This window comes from Mirounga leonina, unplaced genomic scaffold (assembly GCF_011800145.1).
Source record: "Mirounga leonina isolate KUSES-001 unplaced genomic scaffold, KU_Mleo_1.0 Mir_179, whole genome shotgun sequence".
In the NCBI taxonomy this organism is placed as follows: Eukaryota; Metazoa; Chordata; class Mammalia; order Carnivora; family Phocidae; genus Mirounga; species Mirounga leonina.
In genome coordinates, this window is record NW_023270466.1 from 3,843,237 (window position 1) to 3,858,539 (window position 15,303).

General features: G+C 42.1%; 2 protein-coding genes and 1 long non-coding RNA gene across 7 annotated transcripts in view; 1 reads left to right on the forward strand and 2 right to left on the reverse strand.

Moving 5' to 3' along the window:
* The window catches only part of CUNH9orf153 (chromosome unknown C9orf153 homolog), a 43,548-nt gene extending 41,520 nt beyond the window's left edge, over positions 1-2,028 (reverse strand). The window contains exon 1 of one of the 5 annotated variants that reach the window (XM_035024427.1): positions 1,945-2,028. The gene's annotated coding sequence lies outside the window, so the exon portion shown is untranslated. Of the gene's footprint in view, positions 1-520; positions 1,835-1,944 lie in introns of those variants that run through there. The other 4 variants (XM_035024429.1, XM_035024428.1, XM_035024431.1 and 1 more) reach the window with 4 other exon arrangements.
* A 400-nt stretch (positions 2,029-2,428) lies between these two features.
* Positions 2,429-13,420, reverse strand: ISCA1 (iron-sulfur cluster assembly 1). The gene is made up of 4 exons (XM_035024433.1): positions 13,221-13,420; positions 6,829-6,882; positions 4,006-4,111; positions 2,429-2,716 (listed from the first exon to the last, which is right to left on the reverse strand). Exons 1-4 carry the CDS (start codon positions 13,299-13,301, stop codon positions 2,568-2,570), a joined length of 390 nt encoding a protein of 129 aa, XP_034880324.1. The 5' UTR covers positions 13,302-13,420; the 3' UTR covers positions 2,429-2,567.
* A 101-nt stretch (positions 13,421-13,521) lies between these two features.
* LOC118023327 lies at positions 13,522-14,985 on the forward strand. Its single transcript, XR_004682772.1, has 3 exons — positions 13,522-13,763; positions 13,933-14,234; positions 14,591-14,985. It is a non-coding gene; the product is annotated as an uncharacterized LOC118023327 (long non-coding RNA).
* The last annotated feature ends 318 nt before the right edge of the window (positions 14,986-15,303 follow it).

Below are 15,303 nucleotides of genomic sequence, written 5' to 3' on the forward strand. Positions count from 1 at the left end.
GTAGATGTTTTGATGGCCCCCTTGTAACGACTCTGAGTGGCTCCCTGCCCTTGTGACACTATAGAAGCCAGTGAAAGCCCCAGTGTTCTTGGTCTGATTGCCCCTGCTGCCTCATGTTCTTCAGAGCGCTTAGCTTCCTGCATGTTTTCAATCCTTTTTAGTTTTGTCCATTCTCTTCCCTCTTCCCCTTATCTCTTAGGGCTTTTAAAACTTGGGCTAAGTGTAACAACCTCTAGGATAACTTCTTAGAAAGTGCACCCATCTTGGTTCTAGAACATGTAGCATGGCCCAACTGCTAGGAGCACAGGCTGGTGCCAGATGGTGTGGGCGGGCTGTCATTCTGACCTGGCCATTGACCGTGTTACTCAGGTCAACTATTTTGTTCATGTTGTGCTTTAATTTCTCACCTATGAAATGACAGGAGTCAGACGTACTTCACTGGATTGTTGTGAAGACTGTATTCAAACAGCTCCTGGCACGTAGCAAGTATGCAATAAATTTTACCTATTACAACACTTACGGTATTGTCTTTATTGGTGTCTCATTTGCCAACTCTTAAGATCTCTGAGGTTGGGGACTGTCTCCGGTCATCTGTGAAACCTCAAGAAGGTGGAGAGCAGGTGCTTACAAATATGCCTGAGGTGAATTGTTAAGAAACTTTCTGAAGGTGAACATAAAGCCTGGATGACAGATCTGGAATTCCAGGTAGGGATTATGACAGGAGAACATAAGAAGGAATCTGTGCAAGAGGATGGAGGAAGCGAAAAAGGGAGAAAAGAAGGCTGAAGAAGAAAGGGAATGCCGATGTCTGGGGCCAAGAGGGATGCAAAATGGCTCTGTCAAAGGGCTGCATGGAGAAGAAAGAAGAAGACGATGCAACAGAATCTGGTGGAGGAAATTCCTGGAAGCGACGAGACTGGTTAGAGAAAAATAGCCATTATTCATTAGTTGCTGGAATAGCTACTATTCCCAAACCCTTCTTCCTTAGAAAGAAAAGGCAATTTTATGATCACAAAGAGGCCATGTTTTTTTTTATTGACAACTCAATCTCTACATACGTACAGTATTGCACAGATTATAAGTGAATTGACAATTATATTAACAATATGGACTCATGAGCATTTACATACAGCTACTACTCTAGGTGTTGGTGCATTCTGTGCCAGGTACTTCAGTAAATACAACGGACATAAATAGGACAGCTACTTCAATTCATGAAATCAGCTTTCAGAAAAAGCGTACATGTCTTCGCATAGAACACTTAGTTTGTCAAACCCAGGAAAATCAATAACTAAATGACAAAAAGAATGCTGTCAAAAAAAAGTAGGTGATGAAAATGTTAAGAATTACAGTCATTGAACTTGAGATCCAGAAAGTGTACACGTATTTGGAATTTGAAGAAAAGACCCTCATGTTCTGCTTCAAAATGACTACTATATTCGAAAAGGATATTTCTGGGTTGGTACAAATGTCTTCTCTGCTAATATAAACCACTGTTTCAAAGTTCTAAAGAAACAAGATGGTAACTCACATAAGTGGGTTTTAAAATAAGATTCTTCTCACTCAAAATAAAATAAACTAAATACGATCTTCATCAAATTATAAAGAAATCTTATCAAAATGCCAACCAGATAAAGAAGCCAGACCACACACTGATCTTCACTGACTGCCTCAGACTGCAGAACTAGTGGCCCCTCCACGGAAGGGGAGAGAGAGTAGTTCCAACTTCTGCCACTACATAGCCCATAGTGTGAAGGTGGACGGACGTCCTGCAGGTTCCCTGGGGATTGCTTCCCCAGGTATAGCATTGAGGGGGTGGGCTGGATGGCTTTTAAGACACCTTGCAACCAAAAGGATCTAAGCCAGCTTGAGATTCCACCTTTGAGGGGATGTTCTGGGTAGCAGAAGAAATGGATTAAAAACAGTGAGTGAAGTATTTCTTACCTTTTGATGCCATCGCTCAGAACTGTTCTGCACTGCAGTTCAAGGAAATCTTTGTTCGATACTTTCATCTACCGGCTGGTGCTGCTAAAGGGTAAAGCAAATGAGGCATCTGACAAAGAAATTTTGGACACAAACGTAGAAACGCTGTGCCAAGTTTGGGTAGAAAACCAGTGCACTTCCACGTCATGCCAGCAGTCAGGATCTTCTGCCATCAATCTGGTCGGGAAATGAACGTTCACGCCACTCTCAACAGTGAGCTATGGCGTGCACACGTATTAAAAATACGTTTCCTGAAATCCTCCCAGGTAGGCAGCTTTCATGAAACTGGTTCTAATAGAAAGGATGCAAGACAATTAAGTACAGGGTAGGATTTTTTTTTTTCTTTACAAATTAGGAAAATGACCCAAAGAGAGCAATGGTTTCTCATTTTGTGCCCTCTAAAAAGAATACAAATATTGCTTCTTCTGGAATCTAACACACTGGCTTCACTTTCAAAAGGCATCATTTTATTTTCCTCATAAGGCAGTCATACATTATAAACTTTAAGCACGTGACAGTCACATGATTTCTTCAGTAAGCCCTAGGACTTCCATGAGTTTTCCTGGAGCTTACAGCCAGAGTAGTCAAATATTAAAGCTTTCTCCACAGCCACACGTTCCTTTGATGTTTGGGTTATTGAAAACAAACTCACTGGATAATTTATCTTCAACATAGTCCATTTCTGTTCCTAAAAGTGTTAGCTGTGCTTTCTTTTCGATGAACACTCTGACTCCTTGGGGAGAAGAAAACACGTGTCACATAAAGCCTGCAGGTCTATGGAACCTGCTGATTCAGAGCACAAGTGAACTTTTTAAATAGTAACCACTGACAAAAGTCAAACAGGAAACTTCTGAATCTGCTTCATTATTTCCTTTAAGAGATTAGGGCTCAGTTTCCTGTCTGTCCCTTCTTTTCCACCCAATAATCTATGTCAAACACAGTATTAGGCTTGGCAGTTGTAGAGAAGCATATTCCAATGACAATTCCATGCAAAACTAGAATTTGCTTTTCACAATACTTCACCCATTTTTCCAATATGCAACATGAAATATGTGAAAAGCCTTAACTGACATCCGTACACAGGACACACTGGCAAGCCGAGAGACGCACAGGACTGTGATACACTGGCCTGGGGTCATAAGGCCCATCAGTGCAACAGGGCTGTTCTGTTCTTCTGCTCAGGGGCCGGAAAACTGGCAGTAACGTAACTCCCTAGAACTATGCAGGTAGAGGTTGGTATCTTCGTAAATATAATTGGTTTAAGAAAGCTTTCTTCCTTATAAGAAACTACTCACTCAAATGTAAACTATATATAATTATTAGAGCTCATCTTCTGAAAAATTTAATATTTAAGGTATTTTATGTAGTGATTTAAAAAACAACGTATTAACAAAAATGTCATTATTGGTCAGTAACTTCAGTTTAATGAGATGAACGGTGGGAACCTGCAAGCTAGCTGACAGCACAGCTCTGACGCAGAGCCACCACTGAAATGCCCGTGCACGCTGAAGTTCCCCCAAGGCTGTGGCATTATTTTCTTTTAAATAGGTTTTATCAGATTACTGGGTAGGGGCACGGGGGCAAGAGAGAATTAAAGCACTGACATTTTAAATAAAAATTAAAAGTACAGATTCCTCAAAAGCATAAGATGACATTACTTATTTGGTATAGACGTCAAACTGCTGCTTCCCACAAAAATGGATGGCTCAGTCTGAAGTTTTAGCGTTTTAAAACCTTTCCGCACACAATGATTATCTTTTGTAATTGAAATAAACAAACAAATGATAAGAGCACAGCCTCTGGAATCAACTTGAGTAGGTTCAACTTTTCACCAGGCCACTGAACTAGCTGAGTGACCTTAGGCAAGCTATTTCACCTCTCCATGCCTCAGTTTCTTCATCTGCAAAACTGGGGACAATATGGTACCATCTCACTCAGCTGCTGTGTATAAATCACTTGATATATGAAAGTCTGTCAAACCACCCTACCTCACAGCGAGCACTATATATGCTTAAAACTCACCATCTTGAACAACTTCTTCATCAGAATCTCCTTTTGTCTTTGTATATTCTAGAGTATAAGAAAGGCCATTACAACCCCTGGTTCGGACACCAACTTTCAGACCTACCTGAAAAAGCAGTGTAAATATAAACTTAGTTTTAAAGTAGTTCGTATTAAGCATTTATAAAAACCCTGGCTATTTGACATTATTTGTTTCTCCATAAGCTTAAAGAGGAATATTAGATTTCTGGCTATAACATGTCCCTTTAGGAAGTATAAGTGGAAAGGGGAACAAGCATTTAAAAAATTTAGCCATTTAACAAACAGCACTACAATACTAGTGGGGAATCCTAAAATAAAAACAATTATATGCAAAAAACCCAAAACAATACATAGGGGGAAAACCCCCCAAAACCAGTCACTTTCACTCTAAACATATATTTTTTCCTTTTTTCTTCCAGTTCTTGTCATATATACATATAATCTAAACACAGGCTTTATTATACAGTAATAAGTCTTAATTCTCTGATTTGTTTTTGCCACTTAAGACATCATCCTTCCATGTGATTAACTTTCACAATTATCATTTGCATATAATGCCTTAACAGTCCACTATACCAAGGCATGTTAACTACTTAACCCTTACTATTAGCCGTTTAGGTTGCGAATAACATTTTTAAAGGAAGAGGTTTTTGTTTGTTTGTTTGTTTTTTTAAAGTAAGTTCTGCCCATGTGGGCCTTGAATTCACAACCCCGAGATCAAGAGTTACATGCTCTACCAACTGAGACATCCAGGTCCCCCTTAAAGAAGAGTTTTAATTCCAAACATGAATACTTTTTTTTTTTTAAAGGAAAAAGAAACTTATCTGATGGCAGAGATGACTACTTAACAAATTCTCACTTCCTCAAAACGTTTGTGCTCCACCTCATCGCATGAGATGTTCTCAGGAAATTTCCCTCCCTATGGTTAGGTTCACTGAGGTCCCCAGGCTGTCCCCTGGCAATCATACCTGCCTCTACACAGGGCCTTAATTCTAAGGCAGAACTATGAAAACATTCTCAAGTACCAGAAATCAAAAGACTGCAGCCAACACAGATGTTAAGAAGTTTATAAAGTGACCAAACTGCACTTTTAAAATACCAATGTCTATCTTAATGTGATTTTCTAACAATATCTACCGGACTTCTACTCTTGGATCCTATCTGCTTTTTTGAAGTATACAGTAAAAGTATTATCATAAAAAGTATGATTTCACCAAGCAGATCTTGATTCTCTTAAAAGTAGCAATGTGTACTTGCTTCAGGAAAAGCAATCACGAGTGGGAAGACACTTGGTGAGACCGGGAGTTAGAATGCTAAGCTGCCTGGGAGTTCTGATGAGCTGAAGCATCCTGACAGTAGTCTCTTCTGTCCTTAAACAACAAGGAGACAGAACTGTGGTTTTATTCACTCTCAGAGTGAGAGCTGAAAGAACGTGTGGGGCGTTTCACATATTCAGTATTACCAATAGTAAACTGTCTAGCTGAAATTCTGGAGCACAGGTCCTAAGTATTGACTTGACTTAGCTTTTATCTTCATAAACAGGAAAGACTCAAGCAAGCAGAAAGTCCAACTCCTAGGAATGAATACAGATACTTACAGAATACAGGAAAATACAGCTTTAGGTACCTGGAGTTTGGAAAAGGGACTGCTTGTACCAGCAATGAAACCCAATGAAGTGTTTGCTCCATCCTTTTCATGTCATTGTCATCCCTCAAACCTACACTCAGTGTTTCATTTGGTCGATGCGTATATACTCTTTTCATTAGTCTATCCTAATGGAGTTGGCATACTGATATTTTTAGCATTTAATAATTCTTAGGAGGAACATGCCAGAACTTCATTACATTGTAATGCAGGTTGTACAACAGAACCTAGAAACCATTCCATAGTCTAATTACTAAATTTTAAGAGTTTAGTACTTGGATGTAATTTACAATATTCCACAGGCAACTAACAATTCACGAAGGTGAAGGTGATGCATACTCCCCTTACTCAACAATTTTGCGTCTAGGACAGCCTACATAGGTGCACTAAACCAGGCTTACAGGCTTAGTCTTCTAGAACAATGGGCCTGGCACACTACAGACACTATTTGCTGAATGATGTTTGTGGCAGCACTAGATGTAAACAACCCCGAAGACCTTTAATATGGAGGACTGGCTAAATAAATAAAATACACTAATATATGCAGTCATAAAAAAAGAATGAGGTGGGTCTTTCTGTAATGTTCTGGAAAGAACTTCAAGCTATATTATTAGGGGCAAAAAGCAAAGCATAACCACAGCATGTATGGAATGCTTTCCTCTAAGTAGGCAAAGAGATACACAAACATTCCAAGCATGATCTAGGCCAGTAGTGCCCCTCGGGGAATTATTATTGGTTGTCACAACTGAGGAGTGGGGCGGTGCCACCGGAATCTAGTACAGAGAGGCCAGAGAAATACGAAACATCCTGCAATCCACCTCTAACAAAGAATTATCCGGCCCAAAACATCAACAGTGCAGAGCCTGAGAAACTCCAGTGTAGGCAGATAAAAATGTACAGATTGTCTGAGGAAGGACACTTAAGAGGTGGCCCCTTAGAAGGATGAAAGACAGCCAAGAGTTTGGGGTCACAAATGATGTCTTTTTCACTGAATACCCTGTTATATTTTATTTGAATTTCTAAAAACCATGAGCATATTTTACTTTTTAAATAAAAATCCCTAGCCAGTGAAAACATGCTGTTTATCACAAGATAAATTCAGTGTGAAAATACAACCTCAATTTTTTACTGAATATTCATTTGATTGGTTTTACTTACGTGTTCGGGCTTATCTTTAAGAAGCTGTTTTATCTTGTTTACTGCTGAAGGTGTCTGAAAAAAGAACAAGTTATTAAGTTTTTAGCTACAAAACTTGCTTTCTTTAAAGCCTTATAGTTCTGTAGTCTTTAAGACTATTCAAGTATATCTTTAGCAAATTCGTCTGACAAATTTATATTCTTGTCTGAGTACCTTGTGGCTTTTATACACAAACACATCAACTCTCGTCAACTCAAAGCATTCTATTTTTATTTTTAAAATACCTTCTAGCAACATCCTTTGAGTCTTGTTCCACTCCCCGTCAAGATCAGCGCCCTGTCATAAGTTCTCTGGTTCTCTCTACTTACATCACAAATCTAAGTTTTCTAGGCAGCATCTATTTTGTCCTTCTACTGCATGCTCAGCAACAAGCACAATCCCTGACACACAGATGGCGCTCAATAGCCAATGAATCAATTAAGTCATCGCTGGGGAAGCCAACCTTCAGATATTTTTTCTTTTGATCATTATTAACCTATTGTTTTTATTTTATTTTATATTTTTTGCTTACCCCAAATCTATTTCAAGTCCATCAATACGCACAGAGGGAATAACGTAGCATCATCAACCCAGAGGGTGCCTCTTATACCAGTCCCACCACATGTTCACACAGCTACTAAATGTGGTTTAAAACAATATCATCTCAGGATATCCGGATGAACAGAGCTAAGCTAGTCAACTATAGAAACAAGCACAGGGAGGCATTTTTCAGGAGCAATGCTGTCTAATTACCTAGCCCATTTGTCCTCAAAATGACGAAAACACCACAATGTATTATATGTGTATAGGTCAGCATCATCAATCCCATTTTCTGGGGAAGTGCAATTTTCCAACATCTACTGAATTTCTATTCTTGGATCCTATCTGCTTCTTCACGGTGCTGTCAGTGACAAAGTCTATTCCAGGGCATTCCTGCCCTACTTCCGAGCTGTGTCCAAGCCTGTTACTTGGCTTAAATGGGGAGAACAGACCCTCCTCCTCAGGATTCTTGTGAGGATTAAATAAGTAAGTTCATGAAGTACATTTAGAACGGTGCCAGGCACAAAGAGCTCAATATAAACTGCTACTTTACAATGATGAGAGTGTATTAACGAAGAGATCATGTCCTTCCTACTTTGTTTTATTAGCTCCTTAGCTGGCAATGCTGTGCTGGTCCTCCAGTTTTTTACTGGCATTTTATTGGCTTGTGGAATCCCAGAGTGGACATTATGACCTATGACTTGGAAGTAACCGTAGCCAAAACCCCAGCCTGTGCAAAGGGAGCAGACAGAGAGGATGGCCTCAAAGTGTGCTCTTCTTGCCTGGCCGGTGGGGCTTGGCCAGATGAGGATGTTGAAGCAGAGTCTGGACCCAATTCGGAAAGGCCATGAAACCAATTTAGAAGGCTGACACTAGTATTTTTTAAAAACACAAACTAGAAGAGAAAAGAAAACAATGTATTACACTTGATAAATAAAGATGAATGTTCAAAGAAACTCTGACTTCAATTATTAATGTACGGTGGGTGTGCACATATATACTTACTGTGCATAACTGTAAAAAAAAAAAAAAAAGTAAAAAAAAAAATCACCACCAGTACGTGGTTTATAAAGGCCTTTTCCCACGACTCTACCAGAACAGAAGCCAACCAGTGTGACAATAGTGGACAACAGGGAACAGTATGCCAGGGGAAGAAAAAGGAAATGGAGAAGAGCAGAATTATCGTTTTGGTTTTTTTTTCTTCTTTTGAGATCACAGCATGTCAACCTCAAATAGTTACAGGAATATTTCTGAAAAAAATGTTTAAAAATGCTCATTTACCCTTCTAAACAATTGCCAGTAAAAACTAGCTTCTGTTATTCTCATGGTCTTATTTCCCACATTGAGTCCTGAAGAAATTAATCTAATTACTGTCAAAGAGCAAAGGATTTCTGATAAGTTAAAAAAAAAAAAAGGCACAACCATGGGAAATATTTATTGCAAGTACAACTTGCCCTGTAATGCTGGAGAGTCAAAGGTGAGGAGGGTTACGGCTGCATGACCAAAACAAGGAAGACAGGGTGTACACACTACTCTGTCAATAGCCTCACGTGTTTTTATCTCCACGTGATTATTAAATTACCGAATTTGATTTTACAAAATAATGTTTCTTCTTCTTTTCCCAACTCTTAGTAGAAAACACTTACACAGAGTACACAAAAACACTTCATGGAGTGGTCCACCTATCCCGAAGCGGTCGACTTCACACTCCTACACTGTTAAGGGAAAAGTAACCTGTGTGCCTGGGAACTGTCATTATAGGAACCAAAACGAGTCTTTCTTAATTTTCCTGTGTCAGGCCAAAACCAAACATACTGCATTGGGAGGAGTGTTATTAATGATGGAAACCCAGTGGCGTACTTACTTAAGGGGAAAGATAGGGATCTTTTAACTTTCTAAGTGAGGGACTGCTTTTCAGAACAAGTCAGAATGGCTAAAATTAGGGAACATGTGGCACGTGAAAAAAAATGCTAGCTATAAAAAATACTTTCTGTATCTCAGGACCAGGCAGAAGCTGAGGATCCTATGGGCTCACATCTATTTGCAGGCTCTGGCAACTCTGCGTAAGTACACTCAATCTGGCAAATAGTCTGAAAACTTCACAACTAAACAACAGGCTGCGGGCCTGGTAGCCTTCCAATTTCCACGCACTCCCCTCCAACAATTAAGACACCTATACTTTTCTAAGAAATGTATGTAGAATTAATGACTTATTCACCTGAGATTTGGCCAATGAATTAAAGTTTAAGATTCCTGAAACTCAATGAAATATAACGATGGTTTTTAATCTACTCAGAGGTAGATCACAGAACAAGACAAAAGGCCCTTAAAAAAGATTTTTAGTCCATTTTTGTATCAGACGCTTTTCATCCTCAACACTGTATTTCCTTAGGTAATTCCCCAGGCAATTTTAATATTTTGCTGTCCAAGAAAACAAATTAAAACCAAAGCTAACTCCATGACTATGTATACTAAACATGTGCCAACAACTACAACCTATTTTCATTTTCATTATAAATGTGGCGTTTTAATGTTTAAAAGATGGTAGATAAATAGCAGCCAATGAACAAGTTGCAGTATATTTTAACTCATTATGGCATTATGGTGTTTCCCCTTTTGTCTTTTCCTATTCATCTGTGTGTGTGTATATTTTGTGGCCTACATTTTAAACAGTTTAACAAGTTTCCCATGCAATACGTAGTAATAAACATATTAACCATTTACTGAGTACCTTCCAGGTGCTTAGTGGTTTATATGCATCATCTTATTCTTATAATCCTGTGATTTAAGTATTAAAGATTAAATAATTGACACAGGGATAGTAAAGAATGGAGTTATGACTCCCAAACTTAAAAAAACACATTATTTACAGTGACTACATAATAGTTCACCAACTGGATCTACTCGTTTAACCTGTCATTGTTATACATTTAGGCTACTTCCAATTGTTTCCTGGAGAATATCCCTTAAATTGCCTAACTATACAAATTACTGCTTGGTCATTGTTCGAAAGGACTTCTGTTACTTGTCCTTCAATGAATTAACAGCTCCTTACTGGGGCTCAAGTAACATGTTTCCTTGTCCTTCTCAACCAGGTGCCACTAGAAGTATTAAAGCACCCACTGCACATAATGAATTAACTTCCCTCTGTGCATGAAGAATGATGCTGGCTATGTACCATCATTCTCTTACAACTTTGGTTGCGCTTTATGAACAGCTATAGGTACGTCCCTAATCCTAAATTATAGTTGCACTAATTCTGATTTGTAGAACGATGGAAATAAAAGCCTCTGCCAGGAGGGCAGTGTTAAATCTTCAGGCTTTCATCATATTTTACTCTGGCTCCTACAAATTCAGTTTCTTTTGCCAACTCCTGGGTATGCAGAGTAGGGACACCATCCTCTTTGGAAGTTCTCCACAGGTGTCCAAAGTTACTCACTTTGAGGTGGTGGGTGGAGTCTTAAAACATTCAATCAAAGAACCATCTCTGGTTGCATAAAAGTGTTAAGGGCAGCCTTGTCACCAGACTAAACCTTCTGTTCCAGCAAACCACCAGTCCTCTCCTGGATTAACGACAGTTAATGTGGATAACTGGGCGCTGACAGCATGGAACCATGTTTTCATTTCATCAATTCCTTTTCCTTTTCCTAGCCTTTTGATGACCTCTGGTAGGCTACACAGGTACAGCACTTAGACAAGTTTGCACCATGTCAAACTCCTGATGTCAAGTTCATATATCTAGGTAACACTGATCTCTTCCTACCCATTTTGTTCAATCATCTTTAGTTTCATCTGCTTTCATCTGTATTCACTCATTAGCCCTTTGATCACCTCCTTTTGCACTCGACAGAACATGCTGGGATTTACAATGTTTGCAAAAACACCCGAAAACTAAGAACAGACAGCAATTCACGCATGCCAGTGTCCTGAGACTAGGGAACATATGCTAGGATTAAAATGACTGCAAGCCTGCTATGCAGGCCGCGGGTGGAAAGCAGCGAGGACCTGCTTTATCTTTGGCACCAGCTAAGACTACAGGGAAAGGAACTTCTAAAGTTAGCTAGACAGTTATGCAGGCTAAGTTCACACAATGGACTTTGGCAAGTTAATCAGAACACTTGATCAAAGGCAACATGGAGCCCCTGTGAACTAAGAATTGACAAGATAAAGAACTGACCGAATTCTGTTAGCAGAATTAGCCCAGTAACAGGTCATGAGGCAGGAGCAAGTGTAGAGAGCTGAAGTCTGAGAATGCGAGCTGTAATTCTAGGGGTGGCAAAGGTCTGGCCCACAACGGTGTCCCTGGAGGGTGGGAACTGTGTAACTCAATTTATTTCTTGTCCTGAAACACAGGAGGTCTTAAATGTCAACTGAATGACAAGGAATGGAGAGGAAAGGAATGACTCAGAGATTCTGAACAAGCAGGTAATATGCTAGATGATGGACAGAGAAAAGGCCAAAAAGCTTCTCTGTACCTCTTCTTTCTCGCTCTACCATTACCAGTGGTAGAATTCTTTTCAGTTCTGAATATTTTTTAATTGAGACTGAAAGACACAAAGTATGACTCATGCCCTTTAGTTCTTGTGATTTCAAGACCTTGGAGAATTCTAAGATCTGATGATGGTATCTTCCAGACATGAAACCTGCTTTGTGGTACAGAAAACAGTAATATAGAATAATCGGGATAACCTCTGTACAGGCTGGAAACATTGATCCATTATAAAAATGAGTTCTCCCACCTGATCACAACTTTCTTCTATTTTGGTACAACTGATTTTCTGACAACAGGTCTTCTTATAGCATTAGCTTGAATGGAATCCGTGATTCATTCTAATTCCCACTCTCCAGGTGCTGAATGCTTGCACAAGAGTGGAGTGAGAAGAATGCTGACCTGATTCATAAGCTTTCCCATGAAACCCAACTCTTTCAAAACACAAGTGACTGTCTAACGGATACTGAGTTTTCTTGAAGTATTTTGGAACTAGATAGAGGTGATGGTGGCACAACATTGTGAATGTACTAAATGCCACTGAATGGTACATCTGAGAGTGGTTCATTTTATGTTATGTGAGTTTTCCCTCAGTTAAAAGAAAAAAAACAAAGTGACTGCACTGTACACCAGGGATCCCGTCTGCGTGGTAAATCCCGCGGTGAGCATCTGCGGCAGGGACTCTGGTGCCCTCCCGGTGTGTTGGACCTTTCACCCAGAAAACGCCCAACGCTCACTCACGGTAGAGACTTTTATCCTTCCTTGTCCTTTGTGAGGGCCGACCACGGCCGAGGCCCGCTGGAGGGACAGAGGGCGTTTCAAAAAGCCTTCCCTCCCAGACCCCAGGAAGGAACCCTTTGTGCACTACAGCCTTGATCTCAGCGAGGGGTGGGCTTTGTTGAGGCTGCGCTCTCACGTCGCTGGCCACGCTCGCCCCGTCGTACCCCGGCGAGCTTCCGCCCTCCCCGCGCACCTCGAGGGCAGGGGTCCCGGTTCCCTCCCCCAGCTTCCCGCACGCCGAACTCTGAAAGGCCCGCGACTCGAGCACAGTCGCACCCCAGGCTCGCAGCGGGCCGCCTCGGCCGCTCGGGGATTCGCGCACACGCGGCGACCCCCACCCCCGCACGCAGCGGCGCACGGCCTGCTGGGAAACGTAGTTCCCGGGGCGTCCGGCTCCGGCGGAGCAGCCCCGCCCGCGCTTGTTTATCTCCCCAGCCGGGGCGAGGAGGACAGGGCGGCGACGTAGCGGCCGCGGAGCGGGCCCAGCGCCCTGCCGCCGTGACCTCCTCGAGGGGGCGGAGGTGAACCAATGTCACCCGTCCGACCGCGCGCCCCGGCCACTCACCAGGGTGAGGGCGGCCCGGGTGGGCTGCAGCTTCCTCTTGCTCACAGCCCGGACAGTGGCCCGGACTAAAGAAGCCGACATCCTCGCCGTCCCGGAGCCCCGGTGCCTCGGGCCGGAGCTCGGCCACCTCAGCCACTCTCCATGGACACGGCGGCCGAATTGACGCCACAGGCTCCGGCGCACGGCGCCCAGGCCCCGCCCCGCGCGGGCCCGCCCCCGCCGCTGCCATTGGTCGGGCCGCGTGAGTGACGGGCGGAGGGCGGGGCGCGGCGCGGCGCTAGGGCCGTAGGCACGTGACGCGGGGGCGCAATGGCCCGGGGCTTTGGAGGTGCGTGGGGGAGGGAGGCGCAAGGTCGTCTGCGCGAGGACTACCTCCGCGCGTCGGGGGGAGTGGGGTTTGGGCACGTGGAGTGACTGCGGACTTGTGGACTCTGGAGGCGTGTCGCTCCACGACCTGTCCCTGGGAAGGGTGCGGCGTCACTGCATAAGAACGCTGAGCACGAGAGCTGGTGCTCTCCAAAGCAGAAAGATTCCGAGGCCCAGGTACATACATTTGTCTTCCTTTTTGGTCGAGCTAGGCAGTTCTTAAAGAGCATAGACTTACCGCATTTTCGTGAAATAAACAGCTCAGACACCCCCGGACCCCCGCCTCACCACATGCTCTACTGCAAGGGATACTGGGGGATGGTGCTAATGTAAGTTTCGCTTTTAGGTGCCGACTTTGGAACCCAAACAGTCCGAGGATGTGATTGGGCAGCTCTGTCAACACTCATAGCGTGAACCGTCGAATAAGCTTGATCGAACACCTGTTGTTTGTCAGACCTTGTCGTGGCTGCTCAGGGGCTTCTGCCTTTTAATTCTGCCTGTTAATTCAGCAAATACACCTAAGCACCAGGCATTATACCAGGCATGCATAGGTAGCCTGGTAAATGGAGAGCCCAGGAAAGAATGAAGTTAGCAGTCGGGAGGAGGAGAACCGAAGGAAAGGCGGCTTTTCTCGTGGCGGTGCTAGAGGTAAAGGGAAAAGGAGGTTCGGTGGGGTGGTGCTGGGGAGGATAGACTCTTGCTCAGTGTTTCAATGTGGAAAGAACGGTCAGTGAAGTGTGTTTTAGAGCCCAGGTTATGTTTCATCCCCTAAAACCTACAGGATTGGAGAGTTCAAAATCCCCTTAAGTAGTTGGGTCTCCCTACTACTGAAATACAACTCCATGACACTAAGAGAATGGTTATTTTTGCCTCTAAACCCGGCTTAACCCAAAAGAAAGGGTGAGATTAGGAGATGGTAGTATGATGGGTTTGTCTTGGCTTCATCTGACTAGCTGGGTGATTTGGCACAAGGTGTTTTACTTCTCATGCCCTTCCTCCCACAGACACTGTGAAGATTAAATGAAAGGCCCTTAGACGACTGTATGGCACCTAGCTAAGTACTACAACTCAATAAACGTTGCTAGTTGTTCATGGATATTTAAAGAGGTCATATATTGTGAAACTGGTATTACAATGGTGGATATACATGCTGTTATACATTTGTCTAAACCCATAGAACATATCACACCAAGAATGAATCCTAATGTAAACAATGGATTTTGGGGATAATGTTGTGTCCACATAGGTTCATCAGTTGTAACAAATACCCCACCCTGGAGCAGGATGTGGATAGTGGAGTATTTGGACTTGGGTGGGGACAGGGGCATATCGAAACTCTGCACTTTCCATTCAATTTTGTTGTGAACCTGAAACTGCTCTAAGAAATAAAGTGTGTTAATAAAATGTAAAAAAAAAAAAAAAAAAAAGATGCCATGTATCATTCTTAATTGTTGAAATATTGTTATGTAGTTATGTAGCACTGTATAGTTTTCAAAAGCACCCTTGGGCACACTGTCTCATGGTAGCCTCACAATTTTAGGCTGAGTATTGGGACGGCTAGTTTAAAAATGATGCATAAACTCTGGCCTTTTAGTATAGTGCTTTAGAAAAAAAGTGCGTTTTAAAAATCTAGTCCTAAATTTCGTGATTCAGGATCCGCCATGTGTATGTTTAATTCTTTCATCTATTTAATACACACTACTCAGTTTTTAACTTG

What these genes read in the sequence shown, in the direction of transcription:
- ISCA1 (XM_035024433.1), bottom strand. Translation starts at nt 13,301, where the DNA reads ATGTCGGCTTCTTTAGTCCGGGCCACTGTCCGGGCTGTGAGCAAGAGG. An exon ending in CCCGGGCCGCCCTCACCCTG is followed by an intron (nt 6,883 to 13,220) that starts GTGAGTGGCCGG and finishes TTCTTTTTTCAG; the next exon opens with ACACCTTCAGCAGTAAACAA. An exon ending in TGAAGAAGTTGTTCAAGATG is followed by an intron (nt 2,717 to 4,005) that starts GTGAGTTTTAAG and finishes CTTCTCCCCAAG; the next exon opens with GAGTCAGAGTGTTCATCGAA.